Here is a 10,726-nt window from a genome sequence, read left to right as displayed (position 1 = left end):
CTGAAGTTGTAAATACAAATATCTGCTTGGTTTTTTACCAATAGCCCACTTTTATTCTGCCTTTTTTTAAAAATAAGCCATAATAAAACATTCAATATTTTTAGGGAATTAGCTTCAAAACCAGATTCTACAATTGTGGCAGAAACTGTTCAAAATCAAAGTAGAAATCTTTCAGAAGTTAATAATTTTGAAGTCTTACTGTACAATATCAGCATACCTGCTCCTTTTGTTAAATATTTCCATAAAGCAATGGCATATGAAAAAAAAAGTTTTAAGTACACTGTATATCGTATATCTTTTCAGCTGGTGGGGACAGAGGTAATTGTCTATTTGGTCTCATTTGATACAAATCCTCCATTTGTTTTAGCATGTGATGACGTTGATTTTGAATCCTCTTTTTCCTCTGTTTTCTCGACATCTGTCTTTGTTTTGACCCGATATCTTCTGTAAACACGGTAGCCTGGGAATTGGTATAATTGGTATTAAATAAAGAAATTATAACAATTTCCTCATAAAGACACTGTAGTAACATGTAGCCATGGAACATTTTCCTTCCTTATATTGCTAAAACATCCCAACACCTCCAGACAGTTTCTTTAAAGCTATGTTTAACTATTTTATGCCAACAGTACTCATCACTGGAAAAGCACATTTAGAAAATAATATGGAAAACAGTTTAAATTTTACATTCGGTGTTGGACTGCTTTATGTTCCTGTTGTGTGCAGTGACTTTTAAAAATATTGCCTCTCTCCATTGGGAAACATTTGGGCTCTTGGCTGAGTCTGTGGGACTGACCCTTACCTCTACGTGAGTCCTGTTTAGCAGGAGCTGGGACAAAGCTGTTTGTCTGTCCCCACACCATTGCCTGACAGAGAGGTCGGAGACGGGTAAGACAGCTGGTTTGGGTGTGGGAGCTCAATAGTCACAGCTGGTTTTAGGTGTGAGCAACAGGGACAAGGTCCCAACCTTGGAAGGTTAGTTATAGAAGCAGCGGTGCCACTCATGAGAGGTGTACGTGGGAGGGAAAAAGGACCTTTAACTCTAATGGAAGATATTTTCTCACATTGGCCATGAAGCTAGTGCCTGTTCTCTCAACAGCTGGTGGGAAGGGCAGTTTGTGCGTGCTTGTGTGGACGGCCCTGCTGGGCAGCCGTACGCCCAGGCATCCTGGAGCATGGTAGAAGATGCATTTACCCTTTCTTGGCCAAGGGTAATACCGATCCTGTGCTCAGTATATTCTCATGTGCGCAGTCATAGGTGGTGGACATCCCTTCCGTTGTGCTGAAAAAAAGGGGTCTTCCAAATCTTGAACTGAGTCTTGTGTATTCCTGGTTATGCACAGGGCACAGCACAGTGGCAATGCTCAGTAATCATTTGAGTCATTATTTACTTAACTATTTTCCATTTGATTATTTTTATCCCTTCTTCTCTTCTTCATATCCATGAGAAATGAGACTGATAATAATAATGATAATTGTAATGCTATAATAAAAAAATATATATACTTTACCTCCTAAAATTAGTAGTGCAAACAACAGCTGGAAAATACTGTAGATGAGTGGGAAAGTAAACATCAGTTCAAGTTGTTCAGGACTGAATGAGAGCTGTACTATAGTTGAACATAGCTGAGTGTTTTGCATGCCTGTTTCCAGAGACACTGTACGACATCTAAAAGGAATAACACAAAGACAATTGTGAAATAGCAGCCTGTGGGTTTTTATGCTTTTTTAGTAATCTGGTTAAGCAAGTAATACACAGGAATGGAAAACTAAGAAAATGCTATCCTTTAACTTACATAGTCAACAAAACACTCCACAAGTCATGCTGTTACCACCAGAACACACACAAATTATGGCAGTTCAGCAATTGTAAAGGACTGTGATCCACCTTCAAGCCACATATGTGGCACTCACTATCTCCCTCTTTTGTGATGATGTTCTAAATTGAAGTCTGCTGCATCTTCATGAGAAATTTTACTGCAGTCCCAACCCACTTAGAAGCGTTTCACTCATTTGAAGTGTAGGACATGGCCACACAAGGGAAAGATGTAGGAGAGACTGGAGGAAATAGCATAGTCAGAATCTGTAAATAAAAATGTGCACAAGAAAAGTTTTATGTACACATAGTATCCCAGAAACAAGGTTGGGGAATGAGTGACTCTGTAACTAATGTTTAGGGAGCATTCTCAGCATTGATTAATCATTAAATAAAACCTTTTCTTCATAGCTGAAAAAAGGCTACAGGTCTTTGTCACAGAAAATTCCATACCTGTGCCAAGATAGACCAGCTACACGGGCCAGAAGGAATCCCAGAGAATAGCCAGCTGCTGGAAATATGGTGCCGATGATCCATAATTTGGGTGAGATAATCCAGGAGCCTTTGTAGAGTATTCCCCCAACCACAGCAATGAGCACAATGAGGATCGCTCCCACAATGGAACCAACCTTTGAGGAGAAAAAGGAAGGACAGTGTGAATAAGAGACCCCAATGAAATTTAATGGCATCAAATATAGTGCCAAACATGCCCGTGAATGTTTCTGAGTCACTGAAACATCTTATTAAACATAAACCCTAAAGTTTACGGCAATGTAATTCACAGCAGGCAGATTAGATAGCTGCCATTTTTCCCAAACCAGAAATGTACCATGTACTTCAATGTGTGACTACAGATATAGATCAAGGCACAGCTATAATAGGTATCTATAGCAGATACCTGTAAAACTAGTCTCTTGAAGCCTTGGCTATAATTGTACTTAGAACTGGAGATTAAAAATAATTTCACAGGTATGATGTGTGCGAGGAATGGTGCACACATTAGAAAAATTTCTCCAGCTTTGTTGGGAAACTGACAGCCTAATAGCTAGTATAATGCACTTTTCCTCCCCACTTCTTGGGCAGTCACACTCTGGGGCTTAGTATAGCGTATGCGAACTAGACATTAGATTGTTAATGATAGGAAACGATTTGCCAAGTAGAGGAGTAAATCTTTAATGTGGCTGAAAATTTGTGTTTGAAAACTGGCTGTGAGTTCGTATAGCGTTTCTACATAGACGTAGTCACTGAGTTGATCTCATTTCTTGTGGCTGAATGTACTGAGATCTTCATCGCTGTTTGCCAAAAAAAAGTGATAACTCACTCTTTTCTCAATATCCAAATGAAATGTCTGCCCTTATGGCATATGTTGCCAGGGATCTCATCGGCAGACTTCTGGGGCTAAACTTAGGAGAATCCATTTCTCAGCTAAAACTTGTATTCCCATTGAACTGGCTTCATCAGTCTTTGGCTGGAGCCTTTTTAAGAGCACTGAGTGAACAAGTACTTTTGTTTGACTGAGCTATTAACCACATGCACCTAGGAAGAAGAAACATGGTCTGGCCATGACAAGCTCTTCTATTTCACCTGGCACACTGTCTTTGTGCTCTTATCTCCATTTCTCACTATATAGACCTTAATCTGAAAGCTACTGCTCAACCTTCACTTGATGCTTCATTGTCCTACATAAAGCAACCTGTCAATGGACCCTACTGGGGGTTGCTCACCCACTTGGTAAGAAAGAGGGTGAAACGGTGTTTTGCTGAGAGATTGAGTGTCTTTTCATGTGAGTTCAAGTCCGTGCTTTTCCCTTAAAGGATTTAACAGGAATAGTACAGTTTTGAAACCAGTACTCAATAGCGTCCAGGTTCATAAGTAAGCTGTGAGTGTGTTTAAAAATACAACACAATAAACTAACAGTTCAGGATAATGAATTGACTTAAAAGGACCTTATTTGTGTTCTATGCTTCCTGAGTTGATAGCAGAGAAATGATAAAAAAATTATAGGTCAAATAACAAGTTGCAAGATTAGTTTTCTTTAAGAAAATCTAGAAAATGTATGTGTAAACTAAGAATGGTTAACAAAGGCCAAGGGTACTCAGCACATCTGACAATCACTTTAAAACTAAACCTAATGTTCAGAATTATTAATTTGCTGTTAACACTAAATGCAGCTAAGTTACTATTATTTTTATTTTTATTTTTATTTTTTATTTTTATTTTTATTTTTATTTTGGTGAGAACAGTTTTTTTCCAAAAACCACGTATTTTTGATGCATCTGAAAGTATCTTGCAAAGATGAATTTCGTGAATAGTTTTGATAGATTTTTTTAATGGTTGGAACATTTTCAGAACAATTTTTAATAAAAATTGGCTTCACACTCAAAATTGTCTGCAAAAATTGGTAAACTGGTTTAAAAGTAGAAAGGTTTTTTTGATCCAGAATGTTTTCATTTTTAATTATTTTGCAGAGATAAAGTCCTTCCACTTGACCTGAATGATTTTCCTTGCAATTTCAGTTTATATTATAAACTGAACTCAATTACTAACACAGTTGTAGTGAAAGACAAAAGTAGGATCTTTGAATAATGATGGTTTTTAATAATGTATGCAACTCATGCATGTTTGTACAGGGGGAAAGCAATACATTTCCGTAGCGTCTCATTTGTTTTCTGCTGAAAACTTCCCAGCTCTTATGAAGTCAAATAGTAATACTATGAATAGCAATGTACTGCTTCGGTGATGCCACTGATTCCATAATTTGTCCATAATTACTAATGCTTCAGCCTTACATATCTTACCTTAAGTATGATTTTTGCTTTACTAGGCCATTTGTGGTTAACATACATTCCAAACGAAACAGGAATTACAAGGGCTACCAGTGAAATTCCTGTAAAAAAGAAGAAAGAAGAGAAGTTAAGGCCACGTATCATGCAGAAGTTGACAACAGGAGGACAGACAGAGTGTAGAGCGGCTGGGGGTATGGAGCAAGCCTTTGGAGGATGTTTCTGGTATGCACACCCCAGAGCACGCACGCACGCTCTACCCACACCTGCCCATTTGCTTTTCTACAGAGTCTGTTATCTTTGGCAGCCTGTGGAAGTAATTGCCATTCTGCAGAGCTACATGATCATTCACCTGCATCAGAAAGGCAGGCAGAAATTTGAGTGTACTAATCATCACTATTCTGTGATGTGAGTAGCTATATTAAATGTTCATTTTGTCTGCAGGTGTTTTGCTACTGTACCGTATCAACAACCGGTTTAGAGCTTCTTTTGTTTTGGCCTCCCCCCTCCAGTATTTATTTTGAAAGCATAAGCAACATATGTTATTTTTTTTTTTCCTTGGGACAATGGGAAATGAAATTGAAGAATATGAAAGTGACTCTGCTGGCTTTTAAGATTAGCACAACATGGAACCGCACTTGATAAGCACTAGGGCCACAGCTCTGCAAAGCACTGGAGCATGTATTTCTAAATACTTTGACTATTTCCTCTTTGTAGCTGGATGAGATTTTTGACAGGAAGTCAAATGAAGCCACTCCTGGTGGTGTAGATTGCAGCTTTTCAAAGAGACTCAGCAGTTTTAATCACTTGCTTAATTATCCACATGTGCTTAAGTACTGCGCCAGATTATGGCCTTAGCACTTAGCACTTTGCAGGATTGTGCCTTAAAGCTGTTACAAACACTTTCATCCAGGGGAAGCAGCTATTCCTGCACAAATTATTCTATATTCTTATCTCAGTATCATACAGGTCTCCAAACCAATTGGAAAGAAAAACACGCACAATCTCATGACAAATATCTGTACTATATTTATAATGACTTCAAGTCTTTGTTCTGCAGAGCTGTGGATGACGTGAAGTGATCTAGGTACCTAATTCCCATGGAAGTTATTGGAAAGTAAGAGGATAAATATTTTAAAAATCTGGGGTAATTTCTTCATGACTCTGCAGGATGATGCTATAAAGGTGGTTGTTACTAGAGGAAGGATAAAGGAGAGAGTCAGAAGGGAAAGTGCTGGTTCACTAGACTCACCAATGCTGTCGTAGGGGAGTACAATTGCGTCAGAATCAGTCCACATCGTGGTGTAAATAAAGAGGCAAAGTGGCATCATTCCCATTGCAAGCAGCGTGGAGCAAGTTGTCATGCTGATGCTGCAAAGAAATTGGTTAGCGTGACAGTTCATCTCATGCTAACCTATAGCCTTTCTCATCTGGTCATTTCTCACCTGGTCTAGTGGAGGATGTCCCTGCTCATGGCAGGGGGGTTGGATCTAGATGATCTTTAAGGTCCCTTCCAACTCAAACCATTCTGTGATTCTATGATTCTATGATTTTCTTATTACAACTTAACAGCTTATGAAAGGTTGGGGAAGAAATGCTGCTGGTTACAGTCAATTTATCCTGTATATCAGGTTAGAGAAAAGCTAAATGGAAGGAATGGCTTCTGCTGAAAAGAAAGGAACATAAAATGTCAACGAGTTCTGCAGCCACAAAACAATAACCCTGAGTGCAAATGGGGCAGTCAGACAGGTTGCCATCAGGACGGTCTGTTGGCAAGTCTGTCTGCATGCTGCCTGTCCGGCTGGCTGCTGAGAGGGTGGTAAGCTGGACAGGGTCAGATGGGCATCAAATGGAGCTTTCCATTATACCAGCAGTTCTAGAGTGTTAAAATTTCACTTCAAAGTCAACAGCATAAACCAAAAATATTTCATCATCTAAGTTGTGTGATGTAATAAAATTCCCTTTTCTGGCTTGTTTTGCTCTAGGCCAAAGAATAGGTGCTGAGAATTATGCAGTGAAACTGAGCATAAGTATTGTTGCTTCCTTGGGTTATGCAAAGACATTTATGTTTTAAAATATAAAGTCTTGAAACTATCAGGCTTGGTACATCTTGTACTAAAAAATGCTTTCTGCTACAGGAATGAAGAAGTAGGAAAGGGCAAGGCAACTAAAATAAGGAGAAAATTCCCAGAATCTGAGTAGGTAAAATTATGCCTACAAATCACACTCCTATGACATAAAAATAATGAGAGAGCGTTCTAGTTAAGGGACTTTGGAAACTTCCTTATGAGCCTCACTTCTGATTTCTCTTTTCTATAGCTTGCCCTCAGAAAAGGAACTGCTGACACCATTCCACGAACTGGGTGGATCCAGAGAAATCTAGGACAATTAATACAGAAAATATCTGTATTAATTTTGGTTCCTATCACTCTCTACTTCAGAGTCATCAAACAGAACTTTGCAGGAGCCTCTGGCAAGAGAGTTCCTACATACAGAGAAAAAAGACCCTTGGCCTACAATGAAGGTCGGGTGAAGCCCCAAATGGATAAAAGAGCTTATTTTTCCTACCTCCATATTTCCTACATCTTCTTACTGTCCCCGTATCTACATCCTGCTTCAAAGTCTGCACATTCTCTAACCCCAGTCTTTGTGCTCACAGAAGCTCCCAGGGGAGCTCTGGAGGAGAGGAGATGGTGTTTCACAAACAGTTGTTCTTGTGAAATATCAAGAGATGTCAAAACCAGATGTCCCTATGGGAAGCTTTAGAGGATATCATCTGGGTCTGAGTTACTAAGAAAGGTATAAAACCTCATACTTCACCTCCCTGTGGTTATATGAGCAGTAGAAAATTAATTCCTGCTCTAACTTGTAGTCTATTTGCACTGGGACATTTTAAAGCAGGACTGTAGACAATGGTGATGGGTTGTTATGTATAAACATAAAATATTATCAGTTAAAACCAAAATTTTGTCTTATATTATGGGCAAGCTTTCTATAATACTGTGCTGGTTCCAGAAACCAGTCAAGCTACTTATACTGTTATTCTTCTATCAAGATCTGAAGACGCTCACACTGTCATCTCTGCTGTACCTTGCGTATCCTCTGGTCCCTGCATTATTGTCACAAAGTTTCCGACCAAAAGCCTTTGACTTCTTAAGGTAAAGGTCTTTACTTGAAGAATAACCTCTAACAGGTATTTTCAATTTACTTCACCCTCTGCTAGTGTCATGGGATATACACTCTACTCATATTTATAGCATCATCTATTTGGATTTTTACCACTGATTTCAGTGGCATGACTCAACATAAGGAGCTGAGAAAGCATGGTTTAGATCAGTGTATTCTTCCAGGAAAAGATTAGGACAGAGTTTCAGACTCGTGCTGGATATCTTTCCATCTGTGGTTTCTTAGACCTGTATTTATTGAAATAAAGTATTTACAGTTTCTAATATCATAGGCCTTTCCTCCACAGTGAGGAAGTTGGTGATTAGCAGAGCTGACTTCATACATAATTTGAAAGCAGGTAATACATTAACACCTGTATGTGACAGAAAAATTCAATATTTTCAAAGGATGGAAAAAATGTCTTATTAAAGCTACAAATATTAACATTCTTAGTCTAGTTGCCCTAGCTCCACATCTTTCTTACTTCTATTATTTTTTCCATTTCTAGTTCAGACTCGTGTATGATAAATTGGACAAACGCTCCAATTTATGCTATTCTGTGGGAAACAGAGAAATGATACTGTTTATTTTAGAGTAAAGTAATCAGGATATAAAAACAAAAAGATGGCTCATTTTTAAAGGCTGTTAGAGTTAATGAACCCACCATGGAATTTGCATCAAGAGTAGGGTTCATTTCTCCTGTGTGTTTGATGTCCTAGACCATGCCAGGTGCCTTACATATCTGTTTCTGAGTTCAGAGCACCCTGTCACTGAGACCATCACACTTAGCCACAAAGGAGTTTTTTCATTGCACCCTATATGCAGGGCTGACTTAGTGGCTTCAGCCTGTAAAACTTTCCTTCGGTTTGAAGACTTAGCAGAAGGTGCCAGGAGCAGATAGAGTTACTGCAAGTGATTTTCATTTGTATTAGTTCCCGAAGAGAAAATCTATGCCTGTCTGTTCATTGTATAGAACACAAAAGGAGGGAAAATATTTTTCCACAGGTGGTCTTTTTCAAGGAACATTACTTCAATGCATAGCCACTATTTTGTACACAGGATTCAGGTCCTAAAATCCTTTGTTATTTTTTTTTTTGACTGCCCAAGATCTTGCAAGAAACAAAACCACAAGAGTAGTTCTATCTTGGACAAAGATTCCATAATCCTTAGTATTTTGAAGGTCTTCATCAATGGTATTTTCAGCAGTAACTGAAGATTTACAATAAAGACATTTTCTAATTTACACAATTCTGTTGTGCTATCTTCCTCATGAATTCTCAATGAACCAAGGATATTTGCTATTCTGCTTGTATTTACTGCTATTACAGTAACTAAACATCTTTACAAGAAGGAAGCTCCACCATGCATGAGCCAGGAAGCTAAGAAATAGAATCAGACAGTCCTTTTCAATATAAAGTTTGCACTGTAAAAAGCCACGTGAACTATTTAGAGAACGACTGCTCTTACCTTAGGTCCATGTCTCCATCCACCCAGTAGGCGATGACATTGGAGGCTGTGCCCCCTGGACAGCACCCCATGATCAGCACCACGACAGCTTGGATAGGAAGCACGTTAAAGGCCAGGGACAGCAAGAAGGCTGTGAGAGGCATAATTCCAAACTGGCAAAGGAAACCCACAAAAATACCCCAGGGTCTTTTTACATGGCCCCAGAATTTCCCAAGTTCCACATTGCAACCCATGGAGAACATCACCAAAGCCAGCATGATTGTTAGAACAGTACTTAAAACTACGCTCAAAGTTTCATTAAAATTATCTTCTGGTAACACACAAGAGGTGCCATTGCAAATAGTAGCATTTGCTGGACAAGCCGTAGAGTTTTCTGCCAAAGGCCTAGCGTTAAATTGCTGGGAAAGAAGGTATGTCTGCATTTTGAAATACAGAACTGCGTAGTACATCCAAGGCAAACTTTCGAGCCTGTGTAAATGGCTGTTTGTCAGTGATTCCTTTTAAATGATCCAGGAAGCAATAAAGTGCAATAAATACTTGAACACTCTTACTGTTCTTGAAGGGTTTGGCACAGTGCTGATTCATATAGTTATAAAAGTTGCACTTGCTCAGTACAGTGACAATTAATCATTTATTTATATGATAATGAGGAATTCCACATAAACAGAATAACTGTGTTAATATTTAAGGATGTAAAGAAGCCTGATGGTGTAGCTGAGCACACAAAATGAGAATCACAGGAGGAGGAGAAAGTTTAGACTTCATTCTTTGAATTTCTTGCATACCTTTGGGACAGCTGCTCATGCGTGCACCCTCACTGGCATTACAGTGGTGTGTGGAGTCAGCGACCGAGACATGAGAAACCATGAACAGAGGTCCTGAGCTAGAATTTGAAGCTGCAACTCTTTCTAAGTGATGCAGCACTCACCATCACACACAGGCTCATTTGAATGTGGTGGGATCCTCATTTGGTCATATTTCTAGTATAATAGAAGTTATGACTGGTGTACAGTGGTAACTCTACCACAGGACTGCATGCACGTTTGTGTCACTTTTGGCTCCTAAATGCAACTTTTAGGTACTCTTTCTGATTCCTTCTCAGCTTCCACATAATTCTGAAGATGGTGAAGATCCCTGGCTGCAAAGTTTCTCATGATGCAGTCTGCTAAAAGATCACCTGTACTTTTGGCCTTGGCATATGGAGAAGCACCGCTGCCCTGACATCTCCACAACCCTCCAGCTTGGGCACTGGGTGACCACCTGGTGGCTGCTCTTCCCTGCTTGTGTCTTGCATTGCTCCTGGCCATGTCCATCTCCATGCTGAGCTCATCAGCAGAAAAAAAGAGAGGAGAGAGGAAGGGAGGGAGACAAGGAGCTATGGGCTGTGCTAATTCAGGTGGCAGGGAGATTTATGGTCATCCTGGGACCTTCTGCCATGTGCAGCTGGTGCAGAAGTGCTTAGCTCCAGCTTGGACTAGAAATGGTGGGTGGTGAG

General features: G+C 39.5%; 1 protein-coding gene across 1 annotated transcript; it reads right to left on the bottom strand.

Annotated features, from left to right (window-relative positions):
* Positions 1-326: 326 nt before the first annotated feature.
* SLC10A2 (solute carrier family 10 member 2) lies at positions 327-9,653 on the bottom strand. Its single transcript, XM_010300174.2, has 6 exons — positions 9,232-9,653; positions 5,852-5,970; positions 4,615-4,703; positions 2,270-2,445; positions 1,512-1,669; positions 327-460 (listed from the first exon to the last, which is right to left on the bottom strand). Exons 1-6 carry the CDS (start codon positions 9,651-9,653, stop codon positions 327-329), a joined length of 1,098 nt encoding a protein of 365 aa, XP_010298476.1.
* Positions 9,654-10,726: the final 1,073 nt, after the last annotated feature.

Source organism: Balearica regulorum, chromosome 1, assembly GCF_011004875.1.
Source record: "Balearica regulorum gibbericeps isolate bBalReg1 chromosome 1, bBalReg1.pri, whole genome shotgun sequence".
In the NCBI taxonomy this organism is placed as follows: domain Eukaryota; kingdom Metazoa; phylum Chordata; class Aves; order Gruiformes; family Gruidae; genus Balearica; species Balearica regulorum.
Note: the sequence above shows the minus strand (reverse complement) of the source record. Positions and strands in the feature narration are given on the sequence as shown.

Excerpts from the sequence above, each read along its gene's own strand:
- SLC10A2 (XM_010300174.2), bottom strand. The coding sequence starts at position 9,653 with ATGCAGACATACCTTCTTTCCCAGCAATTTAACGCTAGGCCTTTGGCA. Across the intron at positions 2,446-4,614 it reads AAGCAAAAATCATACTTAAG|GTTGGTTCCATTGTGGGAGC; the intron begins GTAAGATATGTA and ends TTCTCCTCAAAG. Across the intron at positions 1,670-2,269 it reads GCTGGTCTATCTTGGCACAG|ATGTCGTACAGTGTCTCTGG; the intron begins GTATGGAATTTT and ends TATTCCTTTTAG.